Consider the following 19,984-nt stretch of genomic DNA (forward strand, 5'->3'; position numbering starts at 1 on the left):
CAAAGGGCTAGGTAAGTATAAATATTTCTCCAGATATGAGCGAAGATAATAATGTTAGACATAGGAGAAATATATCAGTGAGAGCAACCATCAGTGGGACCCAAATCTCCATATAGCTTACCTGGAACTCTAGTTCTTAAATCATTCTCCTTTTAACAGAGTGTATATATATATATATATATATATAGTGAAGGAATGGAAAGAAGTCTCTCTGTAAAAACGTGGGAGAATATGATAGCTGAGTATCCCAAGCTGGGCAACCTCAAAGAAGTGCTGGATGTTTGCTTTGAGTATCTTGCACCATTTACACACTCAGAGCACAAAGACACCTAACATCTCACCACAGGAGAAAAATTCTGCTACATGCTGTCCTACCATGAGATTTTTGTATAATCTCTTTCTAGGCACTGTCCTACTGTGGCCTGAAAGAGATGGTTACATATCAAAGATAGAAAATCTCTAGCTCCTGTGTTTTCTATGGCTCATAGGATTTTTTTTTTAAAGAACTTAAATTGGATTTTAGCACATAGTAAAATATTTCTCTCCTATGTTGGTGGAAAATCCATGCTTTGTTCCTTCATAGCTGAAAACCCACTCTCTTTAGTACTTTATGAAGTCCTCACTAACACTAAAGTCGTTCTTTGGGATTCAACACCAGTGTCCCATCACCATGACTCAGTATAATGTATCAAACAAGGACGGGCAGATAGTACTCACAGTGAAGGAGATGCAGTGGACTAAGTCCTTCTCCACCACCAGGTCAGTGAAGAGGCTCTGGTTTCCCCCGAAGGACTCCAAGGAAGCACTTACAGTCACTGTCTCATTCAGGTAGCTCAGAAGGAGGCAGCCCTTCTCAGGGATCCCAGTGTACAACAGGGAGGGGACAAGCACCACATATTGCCTGGGAAGAGAAGAAGGCTAAATCAGAGAAAAATGGAGGATAGCAAGTATTTTCAACCATAAATGTGCTTTTCATAACAATATGTATTTCTTGCTACATTTGGTTCTACAGCAAATGTCAATGGACTAAGAACATTAAGATGGAAGTTCTATCACTGCCCGGCCTAAGAATTGTATTTTTTACTCTTGAGTAGTGCCTCACCCACACAGTCAGTCTGCTGGAAGTTGGCTTCGAGGCTGTTAACAATTTTATAGGCATTCTTTGTGTTACAGAGCATTAATATCTGACTTCCTGAATATATATCCATAAATGTGCACATATATAATAAATTGCTGGTGATTATTCACTTTATAAAAAGATTTACATTAAAATCTGTCTAAATAAACATCACTGGTACATGGACACCACAACTGACTTTATATAAATTCAACTGAAAAAACTTCAGTGAACATATATCCATTACATAAAATAACTCATATCTATATTGTAAAATAATTTTCTTTATAACAGCAACACTGAAAACAATATATTTGCTGTTTCTCTAAGGTTTCTCAGATATGCCTTGGCCAAAATCAATGATTTTTTTTTAACAACAAGTTTTTATTTCTGTCAATAATTTGCAAGCACACACAAGTACACAGTGCATTTGATTAACATTCTCCTTCATTCTTACCCTCTTGAGGTAAGCAATATTAATATTAATACTTCTATGTTCAAAAATATATGCTTGTGTCTATACGGGTGGATAAATTATCTTCACTTACTAAAAAAACAAGTTCACATAAAATATGTTATTTTGCAGAGTCATTTTTATTCTAATTATTGAATATATTTAATTATTCAGAGTACGGACAATCTTTTGTGTGAGTTCACTTTCTTTCTTCCTTTCTTCCTTTCTTTCCTTTCTTTTTTTTTAAAGATTTTAGCTTTAAGTAATCTCTGCACCCAATGTGGGACTTGAACTTACAACCCCAAGATCAAAAGTTGCATGCTCTACCAACTGAGCCAGCCAGGTGCCCCTGTGAGTTTACCTTCTTGAGTTGGTTGATAAGTTTCCGTTATCTATTATGTTCTCACATATCCAACTCCCCAACCCCCACATATTTCCAGACAGAATTCTACCCATTCTTTGGGAACCGTCCCCAGTGACACCTTTGACGCAAAAACTTTCCTGAAGCAGTCAACTCATAATCTCTCCATACTCTGAATCCCTATGGGCTTAAAGAGAATGAATGTTTCCTACATATTTACTACTTGGAAGGAATTGTGTTAAGCAGTCTCTGTATTAATCCTCCTAGCAATCCGGTACGATACATACATCATATTCTTCACGTTCATGACAGCTAAAAAAAGAGGTCCTCGCCAGTCCCCAAATTCGAATATACAACAGTAAGATGAAATCCCTGCCTACTCACTAAATCAGTAGATGATACATAAAATGTGACTCCTCAAAACTTTAACGATTCAATAGCTGCAGGTTCGTCATTTGTTTATAGAGTTAATTTACAATTAAGAAAAAGAGAGCTATTATTATCTTATATTGTTTTACTACCCCTTCCCTTCTACTTCCAACATGGGCTCTTACACTTAAAAAAAAGCAGGCAATTTGACCCATGAAAAACTGTTTTATTACTTTTCAAATTTAATAGGTATGAGACTAGGAGAAGAGAGTAACAGAGACAGTTTAGTTGTGGAAACTGGAAGTCAAGTTTGGTTCTCTCATTCTCCAAGTGGTCTGCTCCAGCCCATTCATCATGTTGTATGTGTTTTAAGTTGTTCCTTAGCAAAACTATATGCCATGAATCTTTAGATCTACCCTTCAGAAATTAAAATCTCAGGTTTTTAAATTGCATAAATGCTAAGGTTTTGTTCTAAAGCAGAGAAGCTCAGAGCCGTTAAGTAATCTACCCATAATCATTCAGATAGTACCTCTCATTTAATCCCTTTCTGGCATCTGGATATTTTTTATCTGAATCATCTACTCTTTCAAAAATATGGTAAGTGATAAAAATTATCATTTTTTACCTCCCCATCCATACTTTTTTCCCTCTAGTTCTTTGATCTTCATCAGTGTCTTATAATTTTATTCAATATACTATTTTTATTCTTATTAGTTATAAGCGTAATTGACATCATAATTTAAAAATTAATTCCATATATGTTAGATATTTCAAACAGTTATTTCATAAAGGTTTGGTTAGTATCGTTTCATAGATGTTGAAATTGGAACCCATCAAGGTTGAGTCATTTGCTCAAGATTTCGTCTGTAAGTGAGCAACTAAACTATTAAAATATTACTTAACCATGGATGTTTGCGTTTTATTTTTTTATTTTTTATTTTTTTTAAAGATTTTATTTATTTATTCGACAGAGAGAGACACAGCGAGAGAGGGAACACAAGCAGGGGGAGTGGGAGAGGGAGAAGCAGGCTTCCCGCCGAGCAGGGAGCCGGATGCCGGGCTCGATCCCAGGACCCTGGGACCATGACCTGAGCCGGAGGCAGACGCTTAACGACTGAGCCACCCAGGTGCCCCGGATGTTTGCATTTTAAATATTTGCTTTTGTAGGAGTGACTAAATTTTGCAAATATTAAACAAATGACTCTTAATTTTCTCTTTTTCATGTTCCCCTCCCACCTCCATCTCTCTGAAGGCAAAGGAGGACAGTTACTGGGTCTTTTGGGCAATATATCTCATTTATCACATCAAGGGCTAATAATGCTGGAGGGATAGGGGATGTTTTCTGCATAGTGAGAAGATACCTCTTCTGTTCATGACAGCTAGGCTATGAAGTTTATTGTTCTTTATCAAATGTTGGATGCGATGTAAAGTAATAAGTTTTCAGTGGACAGAATGATCGAATGTTGTGTTGAACTGAAAACACAGACTGCTTAACATTTCCAACCCCAGTGAATGCCACTTGCTTCATCCATTCAGCCTTTACTCAGAAATCTGAACAGCCCCTACATATTTCCAGATGCTGTCTGGGTGGAATGCAGTGGGAGTTGCTACCATTCACAGTTGTACATGAGATAGAGGAATGATGGCAGAAAAATGTACCCCTACTGATTACTGGGAAATTGTGCATTGAAGAAATTTGAAGAAGAAAGGAAAGCGAGTTGGTCATTCTGATTTCTGCTTCTTGCACTCTGTCCTGGAGAGGGCCAATTGTATTAAGTGGATTAAGCTAACACAAAGAGAAAAGGATCCTTCGATCCCTCTGCACATTTAGGACTCTGGAGGCTGCGTGTATCAATCTGCAATGTAGCTACATTCAAGGCGGGAGTGCACAGTGGGTAGGGGTCTGAACTACAAAGGGGAAAGGTGACTCTGCAATACAGTTGGTATTGGAATAGTTGCAGGATTGGAGGCAGGATGCCATAGCATGTTGGGGGCTCTATAGGATAAAAAAGAGCTGAGGTGAATTGGAGTCAGCCAGAGAGGGCTTCTGGGACTGTTGGTCAAGGGACCCAGCTGAGACAAAGCAGATGGCTGAAGATTCAAATGATGAAGGCTGGCAGGTAAGAAGAAGCCAGATTAACAATGGCCATGGAAGACGACCAGTCTCAGACCAAAGACTCTGAGCCTTCTTCTCCACCAGGAAGGAATGGAGATCACAACCTTCTAGATCCTCTCTTGGGGAGGAACTGGGGAGAGGTGGAAGAGAAATCTTACGATTATTGGATTTCACCAACTTTACAACTGAATAGTTTTCAATTACTCCCTGCCCCCCTGCCCAACTGGCCCGTTACTGGGGTCTCTTGCTGAAGACTCAGCCAGTTATCGAAAAACAAAGGAGCTATATTTCTATACGTGTGATCTACAGTATGAATTAAACTGCACCCCACTATGCACTCTAACTATTTTTATAGTCAATGCTTTCCATCCTAAAGAAAGATTCCGTGAAGGTGGGATTGAGGTTTCAGTGTCTAATCAAATCACGGCTTCTAGTGACTACTTATTCTTTTATGATTATGATGATGCAATGAAAAAAAAGTGAAAAGTGTAGAAGAAAGTGAAAGAAAAAACTTATGATTCATCTCTTAAGATTGGAAGGTACCTTAAGAAATGCGAAGGGTAGCATTTAATGGGAAAGTCAAAGCAAAGATATAAAGAAGAGACGGAGATGAGCACAGACTCTTGAGGAGGGGACTTTAAGAGAGACTTACGGTTCTGCAGGGGCTGAAGCATCGGTAGAAAGCAGGACAAGAAGTAGCATGAAACATGAATGAGGAAGTCTGCCTTTCTCCATAGTGAGGGACAGATCTCAGCCACTGTATTGTGCCCAACTCCCTGCCTTCAGCCTGGTCCCCGAGACGTCTTAAATTTACCAGGTTTTATGTGGCTGCTATTTGCAAACAAGCTCCACCCCAAGACCTCCAAATGGAGCTCAGAGTTGGGCAGAGCTTCCCTGAAAGTTTCATTGCTCTCAGTGATTGCCTCATTACCCTCAGGGCTAACCTCTGAGAGGCTCTGAGGCATTTCCAGAGGATAAAATTCACATTTTAATTAGAATGAACTTTCTTTTACTTTGATAGCAAAGCTCCTGGTGAATGGCTCGGTATAAGAGATTCATCCATGTTATTATGTATAGATTAAATCAGTTGTATTTTGTTACAGTATCACACTTCTTGGTCATCATCAACCAAATTTTGTATGTCCACTCTCCCAGTGATAGAATCAAGATTGCCTCCGCCTCCCTGATACCACAAACAATGCTTTGATAAATATTTTTTAACATGTTTCCTTAGACACATACACAGAGTTGGGATTCTGGATCTGAGGCATGTACTTAACTGACTAAATACTGCCAGATTACTCTCCCAGAATGGTTGTAACACACTATGATTCCACCAGTTAGTGCATGTCCTCAAATTTCTGCCGGCAGCTGGTCTTTACATTTTGCCAAACAAATGGGTATGAAGTGATATTATATCATTGTTTCAACTTGTATCTATCTCACTATCAATGACTTCAAGGCTTTTTTTTAATATGCCTTTAGTTTGTAAATTGCTTGTTCATTTCCTTTTCTCATTTTTTAAAAAAGATTTTATTTATTTATCTGACAGAGAGAGAGACAGCGAGAGAGGGAACACAAGCAGGGGGAGTGGGAGAGGGAGAAGCAGGCTTCCCGCGGAGCAGGGAGCCCGATGCGGGGCTCGATCCCAGGATCCTGGGATCGCGACCGGAGCCAAAGGCAGACGCTTCACGACTGAGCCACCCAGGCGCCCCCCTTTTCTCATTTTTTAAAATTGTAGTTGCTATCCTAGTCTTGTTGATTTTCTGGAACTTTTTTGTATAAACCTAGATACAGTTCCTCATCAGTTTTAGACATTATAAATATTTTCTTTCATTATCTCATCTATAACTCTGTCCATAGTATCCTTTATTTCTTAATGTCGCACTGATAAACTTCAACTTCTTTTCCTTGTCATTTATGCTTTTGCAGTTTGCTTTAAGATATTTCTTCCCAGCCCAAATTTGATTCTTCTGTTAATTTTATAGTTTGGCCTTTTATAAGTGTATCAGCAAACTATCTGTATTCTAACTTTGCATGTAGTTTTCTTTACAGATCCAAGTTTTGTGTTTTTTTTTTTAACTTTATTTTTCTTAGCCCCTTCCACTAACAATCTTTTTAAACCCCCTTGATATGTGGTGCCACTTCTATGGTCTGTTAAAGTCTCATATATACATCGATCCATCTCTGAACTCTTTATTTCCTGGCAGTGGTCTTTTGTACATTCTTGCACCGGTATCCTTCCCTCCTGCATACATGTAATTTGAGCTTATTCATTTCATTGTACAGGTGTTTGATATCCTTGTGTTTTCCTCTGCAACATCTGTCATTTGCTGAGAGGGATAGTTAATATTTATTTTGCATTGTAATTTATTTCCACTTTTGTTTGTATAATTTTAATGACTATATATTGACAGTGGGCATATCTTCCTGCTTCATATTTCTTTTAAAATATATAATGTCCCTCACAGTACCTTCTGATTTTATTTTTCCTTAAATTTAATTTTGATAGATATAAAATTGCCACTGGGGGGGAGTTTTTCTTTGGTTCATATTTATTGCTTTATCTCATCCCAAGCTATATCTCATTGCAAATTTTCTTTTTTCAAACTTTTTCTTTAAGTGTAGAGAACACATCGCTAGATTTTTTCCTTTTTTATCAGCAGGTTTAACAGTTCCTCTCATTTGTTAAGTTTAATGCATTTGCAATTATTGTAATTTCTGAAAGTTTTATTCATCTGATTTAAAATATATGCATTCTGTTTTGTCTTATGATTGTTGCTTTAACCTAAGACATACTCATGTTTATTTATTCCTGTGATAGCTTAGACTTTCCACATCTTCCATCTAATAAGGCAGGTAATTCAGAAATTTCTTATATACGTTTAGTCTCTCCTACATCTATGCCCCTTCCCATATACTTTTTTTTTTTTTTAAGTAATGAGTTATTGAGGTTTGTGCCGGTTACCAATTCAATACCTTCCAAATCTATCCTTCATTGGCTATTTTACCTTGTGGAGCTGGTGTCTATGAATTTTTATCCTTTGCCAGGATGTTAAGCTTTTCTAATAAAGAGTTCTAGAGGAACATTGGAGAAGGAACAAATTTCTCTTCTTGGTTCTAATGTGCTCCTCTAGGTAGTCTCTTTCAGCAGATATGGATTCCACAGTCCTGGGCTCCTCTGGTGCCTGATTCCTGCAGTTTGCATGATCTGTTCAGCACCTGTCTTCAGCAGTGCGTGTGCTTCTGCACTGCTAGGCTTCTGTGGTGCCGAAGAGCTAGCAGCACTTGGCAACTTCTTGGGGATGATTTTCCCCAACACCTTCTGAGGTGCTTCCCAGCAAGAGTGCCACCAGCCCAGCACCTTCCTTTGTCACCTGATTTCAAAGCCTGAGTGAACTTCTTTATCATCCAGTGAGCCAGGGCTGCTCCCTCTCCAACAAAGTTCAGTACTCAGCATTGAGGAGTTCTTTCTTTGCATGTACTTCAGATCTGTCTTTTCCTTGGTGCACTATTTCAGCTGGTGGATAGTGCCTGCTCCATAGTCCTGCTATTCTTATATTTTTTAGAGTTCTTTTTATTCTGTATTAAATAATCTCTCATGGGAGACGCTAACCTCAGTCGGTTAAGCGCCTGCCTTAGGCTCAGGTTGTGATTTATTTTTTAATAAATAAATAAATAAATAAATAAATAAATAAATAGTCTCTCATTATCCCAGTCTCCTGTTTTTGTTTATAATACTTTATATTAAACTTCCCTCTTCAAATTACAATGTGGTTTTGATGCCCTGACTGTACCTTGCCTGATACAAAGTTATACTTTCGCAAATTTCTTTGATTTTAGACATTTTATTTAAAGAAATCCATAAATAGCACTAATACTTTAAATCATCCTTGCTTTCATATATTTTATAGCATACCCTGGATTATTTCTCTTTTTTGTTTGCAAAGTTTCTCTTGAATGGTTTTCAGCATAGGGCTCTTGTCTAGCAAAACTTCTGAGGCTGTGTATACATGCAAATATTTTTTATGCTCTCACATTTGAGTCATGATTTCCTTGGACATAAAATTCTCTATTATTTATTTTATTTACTTATTTTTTGGATATAAAATTCCTGATGTGAAGTGTTTCCTTAATTCCTTAAACTATTTTTCCATTGTATTCTTGTATCCAGTCTTTGTCTCTGGAATCATTTAGAATTTTTCCTCATCTTATAAATTTTAAAAGTTTAGTATATGTTCAGGTTTGTGGTGTTTTTTTTCATCTCTTTTATGTAGTTAGTTATATTTTTTTGATTCTGGGAAATTTATTTCCATTATTTCTTCATATTTTTCCCCTTTTCACTTTTACTTTCATCTCACCTGGGAAGTCTAAGATGTAGATGTTCACATTTTTACTTCAATCTTTCATATTACTTAGTTTTCCATTTGCATTTTCTATGTATTTATTTCAACTGTTCTGCTGCTTTTTTGCAAAATTCCTCAACTTCATCTTTAAACTCATATTTTGTTCAATTATATACATCAGAATATTAATCTCATAAATATCAAATATTATGTATTCATATCTAATATTCCCACTTTTTTGTGTTATGATTTCTAGTTTTTAATTTATATTTTGTATACCTTTTATTATCTATTTTAAAATATTAGGATTATTTTATATTATGTTTATTCTGATAATTCTTCTTCAGGTAATACACGTTGATCAGTTTGCTGTGTTTCTTTTATAGGACTTGAGCAGCCAACATGTGTTTTGTTATTTTGGTCTGTGAGCCCATTATTAATGGGATACTTTGTCCAATAATATATGTGGGGGAAGAGCCAAAGATCAGATCCTTGTCTGTGATCCTGCTAGTGACTTTGAAGTGTGGAGAGAGAAAGAGTCCAGGGAGGAAATCCCCAGTCACCAAAGACCACTGGTGACCACACTTACTTGCTACATTTTTATATCTTTAGGAGACAGTTGTGAAAAGAGATCGTCTCCAGAGCTTGGAGGGTTGGAAGAGGGACAGAATGGAAAAACGAAAGTCTGAGGCAGCTGATGATTCCACATCAGGTTTCATCTACTCTTCATATTTGCAGAGGTTTTCGGTTAATAAGATTTTACTCTAGGCTTTTGCTGCTGATTTCTGTGAAGGGATAATAATTGTCCCAAACCAGCTTGAAGCAAAACCAACTGCAGAACTTAAATAACTTTCTTTCAATTTACCAAGTCAGCCATTTCCCAAATTCCTTTCTCTTTGACTACCAACTCCCCTGACACTTCTTCATTAGCTCCAGATTGCCTTCATTTCCTCCAGTTTTTTTTTCTAATATTTTGTTGGTTCCTAAAACTTCTGTTTCTTTCTTGCTTATGTTATTTCTCCAGGGTTATCTGGAAGAAGGAAGAAACAGTCTGCTAATTTTCCATTTTTTCGGAAATAAGTGTTGACTCTATTCTGTGCTTTTTGTTTTTTTTTTAACTTGTTTTTGATATTTTGCATAACTTTTTAATTCGCTTGCATTATGAGTAATTTCCTCAGATCTTAATACAAATTTGTTAATTCTCATTTTATCTCTGTCGGATCTACTGCTTAAAGCATTAGATTTCTAATTTCTTTGTTTCTTTTGTCACCTGGTTTTTTTGTTTTTTTTTTTTTTGTTACCTGGTTTCAAAGCCTTAGTGAACTTCTCTATAATCCAGTGAGCCAGGGTTGCTCTCTCACCAACAAAATTCAGTACTCAGCATTGATTTCTTTCTTTCTTTTTTAAGTAGGCTCCATGCTCAGCCCAAAACTCAACGTGGGGCCTGAATTTACAACCCTGAGATTAAGACCTGAGCTGAAATCAAGAGTCAGACACTTAACCAGCTGAGCCACCCAGGTGCCCCTGATTTCTTTTTTTATTTCAATGAATCAATTTTTTATTTCTTGAATTATTTGTAGTTGGTCTTTTTTCAAATTAACCACATTTTCCTTGCTTTATGCTTTCTGTTCCTTGTTTTTACAACTCCAGACTTTGAAAAGTTGTAAAAGGGATATGGGTGGCTGCAGAAAATTGTCTTTATATGTGTTCTTGAGAACTTTATTAGCCTGCTAAGATGCTAGATACAAGGAGACACTTCTCAATGATCTCTCTTCCAGTTGTTTTTCTGGATATAAGGTTAAAAGTTATAATTATGAATAAGGTGAGACTATAGTGGGAACAGAAAAACATAATTGTGCAAAATAATGGGATGAGTGTCTGTTTTTCCAAGGGAAAAAAGAAAATATTTTTGTTTTAAAATGACTGGTTCTTTCATAATGTGAAATAGAACAGTGAAAGAGAAAACCTGAATGAATGTAGAACAAGGTCTGCAGGAAAGGATTTTTTTCCCCTCTTCATTTGTAACACTGAATCTAGAAAGAAGCATTACAACTTTTCCCATAGCTGGGGTAACATTTTTGGGAGTAATTTTTTTATTTAGATGTAACTCACATAACGCAAAAGTCCATTTTCAAGCGTACAATTAAGTGACTTTAGTATATATCATGGTGTTATGCAATCATTACCATTGTCTAATTGTTAAATATTCCGTTATTCCCAAAAGAAATGTACCGGCTCCCAATTTTTTCCTCCTCAATTTCTGACAAACTTTAATCTATTTTCTGTCTCTATGGATTTGTCTGGTTGGACATTTCATATAAATAAATGGAATAATACCTTATGTGGTCGTTTGTGTCTGGCTTCTTTCACTTAGCACAGTATTTTCAAGACTCATCCCAGCTGCTGCCTGTATCAGTACTTTACTTTTTTTTTTTTAAGATTTTATTTATTTATTTGAGAGAGAGAGACAGAGAGCATGAGAGAGTGAGCACTAGTGGGGTGGGGGAGGGCAGGCATAAGGAGAAGGAGAAGCAGACTCCTGAGAAGCAGGGAGCCTGATGTGGGGCTCATTCCCAGGACTCCGTGACTTGAGCCAAAGGCAGACACTTAACCGACAGAGCCACCTGGGCACCCCAGTACTTTACTTTTTTATATGGATGAAGGATATTCCATTGCATGGATGTACCATATTTTATTTATTATTCAGTTGATAAGACATTTGGGTTGTTTCCACTGTTTGGCTATTATGAATAATGCTGCCATGAATAGTTGTGTAAAAGTTTTTGTGTGAACATATGTTTTCAATTCTCTTTGGTGTGTAAGTTGGAGTAGAATTGTTGGATCACATTGGAACTCTATGTTTAACATTTTGGAGAACTGCCAAACTGTTTTCCAAACAGCTGCAGCTTTTCACATTGCTGCATTCCATAAACGAGTGTTCTCTTTTCTCCACATCCTTGCCAACACCTGTCATCCTCTGTTTTGTTGTTGTTGTTTCTTTTATTATCCCCATCCTACTGGGTGTGAAGAGGTGTCTCATTGTGGTTTTGATTTGCATTTCCTTAATAACTAACGATGTTGAGCATATTTTCATGGGTTTATTGACTTTGCATATCTTCTTTAGAGACGTTTCTATTCAATTCCTTTACCATATTTTAATTTGCTTTTCTTATGGTTGAGTTGTAAGAGGTTTTTATGTGTTGTGGATCCTAGATCAAATTCTGAAAATAGTTTTAAAATAGGGAAATGTGAGTCTTTCTTCTTTGTTCTTCTTTTTCAATACGGTTTTGGCTAATTTGGGTTCCTTGCATCTCCAAATGAATTTCAGGATCAACTTGTCCATTTTAGAAAGAAAAGTACTGGTGATTTTGGTTGAGATTGTACTGAATCTATTGCACTGATCACTTTGGGGGATATTGCCATCTTAATAATATCAATAATATTAGTACACTAAAATTTATATATTTCATTACTGTAATGTAATATATTTTATATTAATATATGTCTTTCAATCCGTGAATATTTGATATTTTGGAGTTCCTTACTCTACCATTTTTGCTGATGTTACTCTTGGCTCAATTTTGATGGGTTTATTAATTTTAAAAAACTTATAAAACTTTTACACAAGATGTTATATTAATGCAAAATTAAAATTAGGCTTTCTCTGTTAATGATATGTTGGTCTTAGAAATTAAATTGTGGTTATTTACTTGGAATATAGTAGGTATGATTATAAATATTGTGTTTTTAAAGAATGTAAGAGAAGTTCTTTTTTCTTTTTATCCTATATCTAACCCTCAATTTAGTAGGTTTTGCTCTCAACAGTGGCTGAGATTTTTACTTAAAATCTGTTGTCATGTGTCCAGATAGCAGCTATTCAGTGTTGCACTAGAATATTTTTCTCTGCTTTGTGTTGACTTTAAAATCATGTTATCTTCATTATGTTAACTTTAAAATATTTTCACTTTAAGTAATAGGTAACAAAGTATTGTTTTCCCTTTTAACCTAGTTACCAGGTATAATTGGGCTACTTTCTTTTGCTTTCCTTGGTGGAATCCTGAATTTAAAAGTAATGATAAAGTCAGGATATTTTTCATTATATTTATTAATTAGCTCATCAGTGTTGTAAGACCTAGTTGGGACGAATGACTAAATTGGAAGATATAGTCAGCCTTCCCTAGGTTAAATTTGCACAGGCAAAATGTCAATATAAATATTTCAGAAATTGTACCCTTTATGTGAAGACACTGGAGATTTGTCAATGTCTTCACTGTTCATAGCATATTCTCACTTTTTTTTTAATTTATTTATTTGAGAGAGAGAAAGAGAGAGAGCACAAGTGGAAGGGGCAGAAGGGAAAGAGAATCTCAAGTGGACTCTGAGTGCAGAGCCTGATGCAGGGCTCAATCTCACGACTCTGAGATCACAACCTGAGCTGAAACCAAGAGTTGGATGCTTAACTGACTGGGCCACCCAGGCACTCCTATTGTCACTTCTATGAAAACATTGATCAAACCCTTGTGAAATTGCTATGTGCAGTATGCCTATAGAGTAATTTGTCCTCCTTCACTGTGATGTTATTGGTTATTGTTATAAATTAACTAATTTCACTATCACGCAGGTGTCTACATTTTTTCTTTTCTTTTTTTTTTTTTAGATTTGGGGGGTGCAGAGGGAAAGGGAGAGAGAATCTCAAGCAGGCTCCATGCCCAGCGTGAGCACCATACAGGGCTGGATCTCACAAACCTGAGATCATGACCTGAGCTGAAATCAAGAGTTGGACGCTTTGCTTAACCAACTGAGCCACCAAGATGACCCAGGTGTTTACTTCTTGATTCTTGCTGAACACTTCTGGGAAGTCCTGTATTAATGCTATGAACATCGATACCTCAAAGAACAGACTCTTGGATTCAGGTTTCTGAGCTGTTTTCCCTTAGACAACTTTTAGGCTGGGCTAATGGATCAGTCAAGATATCCAGGACTGTTTTTAGTTTAGAAGCAAATAGAGCAAGAATGCTTGACCTAAGATAAAGCAGAATAAGAATTACTAGGATTGAATAAACCAAGGAGGGAAATTAAAATGTGGTTATCTATTTGAAATATGGTTAAGTATTATTTTAAATAATGTGTTTTTAACAAATATAGGAAAAGTTTTTTCTTTCTTTTTACATTATATCTAACCCCTAATTTAGTAGATTTTGTTTCTGTGGATGAAAACAAAACACTTAAAAATGATATCTGATTCCCACTGATTTCAAACACATACTTTAACTGAATTTTTACACTGCATGGCAAATATTGCATGGTTTAATAAGAATCTGTTTTCTTTTAACATGGATATAATTGGACAGGTTGATTGTGTAATCAAGGCTTACTCGGAACAATAATATTTGAAGATAATTCTCATTTATCATCGAGCATATTAAGGTCACTATTGAGAAATATCAGTGGAGTCAATGTCTATAAAGTTTCCTCATGAAATTGACCTGGTACCTGACTTATAGGGCCTCAGTCTCACAAGTATAAATAAGATCATTTCTGTGCAAGCTAAGGACCCTGGATTTTGGGGAACTTTTAGAAGAGAAACATTCATCTAACTTTGTGGGTACTATAGGTGAAATGGTAAGTCATAGAGGGTCTGAAAAGTCTGAACCAAGATTCCTTACGAAAGCTGCTGGACAGCAGTTAATTATGTGGCCTTGTTAGTTGCTTAATACTGAAGGCTCAAGATTTACAGACAAAATCAAAGGGGCCTACCTAGCTAATTAACCCTCCTAGCACTTATGAAAACAATTCGTACAGACCTAATGAGACTGCCCCTTCTCTTTTTTAAAATCAAGAATAATCTTTGGAGAGGGGAGACCATCAGAAAAATGACCAGAAACTCAGCAATAAGGCAAAAATGAGGAGTAGCACATTCTTGCAATACAACTTGGGGTCAAGGGCCACTTAAAGATTTTCAAGGGGAACACACTTCGTTCATTACATTGTTTACTACAAATGAAAAGTTCCAGACCCAGTGAGGTTACTTGTGGATTTTTGTTAGATAAACATGCAAATAATTTCTGTCCAGTGGAACAGATAACCCCAAGGATGTTATGGCATATTTTACATTATTTAGTTTTATACACAATCCACCCTTCTTATCTTAACAGTTTTTGTTAAATTGTCTCTAAATATCCTAGCCTTTTGGATGTTCTTTGAAGTGGTTATAACATCTTACTGGTTGCTTAATTAACAGGCTAAATAAAATCTTTCACATGTGTTTATTTTATGTTTTCTTGATAATATAATTTATATATATATGAATATATATTTTCTTTTTGAAAATTATACTTTGATGAGTAATTAGTTAAAATAAGAGATACCATGTTAATAATATTCATCTATGAGTCCTAGTATAAATTATAAAACCTTTTATAGAAAAGGTGCTGTTTTATTTTACACAAATTGGCAAAGGCATTCTCTTTTATTTTCAATCTTTTCTTTTTTTACGCCTGGTATCAAGAAGCAACTTAATTTTATATTCAGCTGCTTGGTGTCTTTGGGAGAGAAATTTTGGGACGAGTGATATCCAAGTGTACTGAGGATGAAAGTCTTTGTGTGGCTTATATATTAACACAGTTTGGGTAATCAAAGATCATTTACTGAACATGACAAGTTTCATTTTGTCAGATTAAGTACACATTAGATCTTGGCACAGATTTTCTTAGGCCAAACTTTGTTCGACAATAACTTGAATCCTTGCACACCTTTTGCACTTAGTGGCTTGAGTATTCTTTATTTTAATATTATCTCATTAATTCTGGTTCCTAAATTTTATAAGACAAATGCCTGAGAATATTAAGTGAAAAGCATAAAGATATTTTGTGCACTATTTCTATTTAAATAACAGTGACTCCTTTATATTTTCAAAATCTCTAAGAAGAAAGGTCTGCAACAATACTTCTACTTTGTATTAAGCACTGATCAAATATTCCTTGAGGGAGCATACCAGCACAGATTAAAATATACAAATCAGCATTTTCACCCAAATGTGCCTTGAAGTTCAGCAATCTTAATGGCTCATGGATTTATTTATTTTTATTATGAATCATTTTATTTTCCTTACGGCCACAGGAGAAATATACAAGAAAATTCTCCTGGAGAACTTTAATAGCAAGAAGAGATTCATCTGTTTTGAGATAAGCTATAAACATGGTAGAAGGCTAGATGTGAAAAACTAGACCCCATATCTCATTTTATTTTTTGTTTGTTTTAAGTTACGGAACAAGATATTTTATTTTTGAACTGTGTGGGAATATATAAAACAAAAAGAAAATTTCTTGGTTTCTCTTTCCACCACTCAATCATTTGGAACATGCTCATTTATTTGTTCTGATTTATTTTATTTTTTAAAGATTTTTATTATTCATTTATTCGAGAGAGAGAGAGAGAGAGAGCGCGCGAGCATGAGTGGGGGGATGGGCAGAGGGAGAGAGAGACTCAAGGAGAACCCACCCTGATGGTGGAGCCTGATATATGACTCGATCCTGGGACCCTGAGATCATGACCTGAACCAAAGTCAGACGCTTAAATGACTGAGCCACCCAGGTGCCCGTCTTTCTTCTGATTTAAAAGACAGATAAGAATGAACGAAGTAAACTGGGCCAGTAATGAAAATATATTATTTTGATTGCATATTACAGTAGTTTCCTATGACTGGCTGGCTTAAAACAATGGAAATTTAGTCTCTCCTAGTTTTGAAGGCTGGAAGTCACAAATCAAGGTGTGGACAGGGCCACGCACCCTCCAAGTGCTCTACCAGGCAACCTCTTGTCTGCCTTTCTCTTTGCTTGGTGTTCCTGTCTCTGCTTCCACCATCACATGACCTTTTCTCTGTGTTTTCTCTGATATTGTCTTCCCGGTGTGCATGCTTGTCTCTGTATATCTTCACCTTTTCTTATGGAACAACAGAAATACTGGATCAAGGGTCCATCCTACTCCAGGATGATCTCATCTTAACTTACATCTCAAGTACATCTGCAATGACCCTATTTCCACGTAAGGTCACATTCACAGGTGCCAGGGATCGGGACTTCAACATATCTTTTCGGGGGGCACAATTCAACCCACAACAGAGATAATGTGTATTTACCCTTTTGATGATTGCTGACAGCCAATTTTGCAAGACAGAGGCAATACTCTTCCTCTTAGAGCTCAGTGAACGTATAAAAGGTTAAACGAGTTTTGCTTGAAGTGTTAATAAATAACCAAAATTCCTTTTCCTCCTCATTTATTTGACTTTGGAAAAGTATGAAATTCTTTTCCATAAAATATTTGTGAAGTATTAAGCAATTCAACTCAGGTTTGAGTAAAATGGCCTTTCTAGCTAATTTTCTTTTTTTTTCTATATTCTTTTTTTTTTTTTTTTTTTAGTTTTTAGAGGTAGAATTTACTGATTCATCAGTTGCATAAAACACCCAGTGCTCATTACTTCAAGTGTCCTCCTTAATGCCAATTACTCCATCCCCCCACCCACCTCTCCTCCAACAATGCTTCTAGCTCATTTTCGTTACAGGTGTTCTCCGGGAGAACTTTAACAGCAAGAAGAGATTCATCTGTTTTGAGATAAGCTATAAACATGGTTTATAGTGGTCCTCCTTTGTGTTCCTCCATTTCTCCTCTACCTATCTACCTTTGGGAATATGTTCATCTGGGCAGTGACCCATTCAGTCACTCTTTTGTTTCACTGAAGGCCTGCAATAGTCACGGCTCTGTGTTGAGAGAACAGGCTGCAGACAAGATACAGGTTTGGTTTTCAAAGAGGGTCTGAGTCATAGATAAAAGGAAAATAATTTTTTAAAGTGTAGAATTGTATAAGTGTGGAAGAGGGACAAGTGTGCTCAACCATTTGATGAAGCATGATGGAGAGAGCTGAGCTTTGCACAAAGGGCCTGTGTATTTGGAGATCAGCAAAAACTTCCTCTTCCCTTTGCCTAGAAGGCGTCCTCTTATAATGCAAATCTGAAATATTCTCTTGCTTCAAATCTTGCAATGGTTTCTATCAACAAATGAAAAATATTGTTGTAGTCTTTCATTATCTTGTAATCTGATCCTTGCACATATCGTTTGTCTCTAGATGCACATTGTTTTATGCTTTCGACTTATCATGCTATATATATTCATGAAGTTAATCTTCAATTTTAACTTTGTAGTTCAGTCCAAATTCAGAAAGTAAATCAAATTTAGAATTCACTTCTTGTGACTTGAATAAATGAAGATAAACTGTGTCTGAATAGGGAAGGCTTAATATTGTAAAAATGTTGGCATTCATAATCATTATAAATTGATAAATAGTCAATGCAGCACGACATAGTACCCAGTGTGATTATGGGGATAATTAACTTGACAAAGGATTTCGAAGTTTTACCTGGAGAAAATAATAAACAGTATTGCAAAAAAAAAAAAAGATGAAAACAGAAAAATGAGAGAAACCAGCCATAGTAGTTATTTATTTATTTTTTAAAAGATTTTATTTATTTATTTGGGAGGGAGAAAGAGAGAGCAAGCATGAGTGGGGGTGGGGGAGGGGCAGAGGGAGAGGGAGAAGCAGGCTCCCCACTGAGCAGGGTGCCCAGTGCTGGGCTCTATCCCAGGACCCCGTGATCATGACCTGAGCAGAAGGCAGCTGCTTGACCGACTGAGTTGCCCAGATGCCCCACCATAGTCATTATTAAAACATTTTATTAAGCCACAGAAATGCAAAAATTTTACTTGTAATGAAACACATACAGGATTTTATCACCCCAAATATCTCTCTAAACGAACCCCTTATAGTCATTCCAATCCCCCCTTGCCCTACTATCTCTAATCCCTGGAAACCACTAATTTTTCCCCTTTTCTATAATTCTCTCATTTCATGACTGTTAGATAAAAGGAATCATATAGTATGATCTCTTGAAATTGGCTTTATTTTCACCAAGCATAATGTTCTTGAGATCCATTCAAATTTTTGTGTAGATCAATAGTTTGCTCCTTTTTATTGCTGAGTAGTATTCCATGGCATGAACGTACCACAGTTAGTATAACCATTCGCCTATTAATGGACATTTTGGTTGTTTCCAATATTTGGAAACATTGTTTTCTTTTGTCTACCTTCCTGTGGGTTACTTGAACACTTTTTGGAATTCCATTTTGATTTATCTGTAGTGTTTTTAGCTCAGGTTTTCATACAGCTTTTATAGTGTTTGTAAAAATACTGCAGGGAATAGACATATACTTCAGAAGGGAAATATAATACTGATACAGAACAAAAGAAACGGTAGAGGTGTATGTGTCATAAATTTATTCAACATCAAATTTTATATATTTCCAATTCCTGTCCCCTCTTTCTCCCACTATCTTCCCTCTCCTGATAAGTCTTTGTCCTTCGTTCCTGGAGAAGATCATCTGATGAGGTCCACAAGTTTCCATTTTCAAGCAGTTCTGTGTTCAGATTCTAAACAGTAGAATAAAAGATAGGAAAATTAAGGAAATTCTGTCATCGACTAAAGGAATAATGTTTTGTATTTCAATCATAAATATTTGAACTTAATAAATTTTAATTATTTTTAATGATAGGGCTGTTCTTTTTTGTTTCCTATTTTAGAATGGAGAACTGAAGGTCTCACAAGTGTTATATTGTCAAAAATGAACATTGTCGACTGGTATAAAGGAAAATCTTGTAGATCACATCTCTCATGCTGTGCTGTATGGAAAACTACAGGGAAAAGTTTCCTGACCTTAACTAGTATAAGTTTAGAAATATCCTAAAAAGGTCACAGGTGATAAATATATCACCACTGGGTATAGAATATAAACTAAATATTAGATGATTTAGTTTTTATATGTGGTAAATTCTTGGATTTGTCTGCAAACAAGTCACCCCAGACCCAGTACTTATACTTTACTTGCATTTTTTTTCTACTGAGAAATTCTATAATACATTTGAAATAGTTTAAGTTCCTAAATGATACACCATGGTCTTTATAATATGATAAGGATGTACTCAAGAAGCAACCATATATGGACAACTGATGTTTATTTATTTTCTTTATGTTGGCATTAGACTTTGCTGTTTATACCTTACCAGCACTGCAGGGATCCCTGTATTCTTCAATAGTGAATTCCTCTGAAACCAAAATGATAAAACAGAAAGAGTGAAGACATTCAGTAATAAGCATATGGGCAGTTAATTGTA

The 19,984-nt window shown here is 36.0% G+C and overlaps 2 protein-coding genes across 2 annotated transcripts in view; both read right to left on the minus strand.

The window, feature by feature from the left end:
- LOC148163700 (pregnancy zone protein-like) overlaps positions 1–17,388 on the minus strand; it is a 56,503-nt gene extending 39,115 nt beyond the window's left edge. The window contains exons 1-2 of the mRNA XM_088025703.1: positions 17,285–17,388; positions 718–901 (exon numbers count right to left, since the gene is read on the minus strand). Coding sequence (XP_087881829.1) covers positions 718–901; positions 17,285–17,388 — 288 coding nt within the window. The remainder of the gene's footprint in view (positions 1–717; positions 902–17,284) is intronic.
- Positions 17,389–19,159: 1,771 nt separating this feature from the next.
- LOC114221654 (pregnancy zone protein-like) overlaps positions 19,160–19,984 on the minus strand; it is a 44,718-nt gene continuing 43,893 nt past the window's right edge. The window contains exons 35-36 of the mRNA XM_088025550.1: positions 19,874–19,915; positions 19,160–19,243 (exon numbers count right to left, since the gene is read on the minus strand). Of these exons, the coding sequence (XP_087881676.1) occupies positions 19,221–19,243; positions 19,874–19,915 (65 nt within the window). The 3' untranslated portion in view covers positions 19,160–19,220. The remainder of the gene's footprint in view (positions 19,244–19,873; positions 19,916–19,984) is intronic.

Source organism: Eumetopias jubatus, unplaced genomic scaffold (assembly GCF_037043125.1).
Source record: "Eumetopias jubatus isolate StellerSeaLion01/CBP00866 unplaced genomic scaffold, mEumJub1_p1.0 scaffold_8, whole genome shotgun sequence".
Taxonomy (NCBI): domain Eukaryota; kingdom Metazoa; phylum Chordata; class Mammalia; order Carnivora; family Otariidae; genus Eumetopias; species Eumetopias jubatus.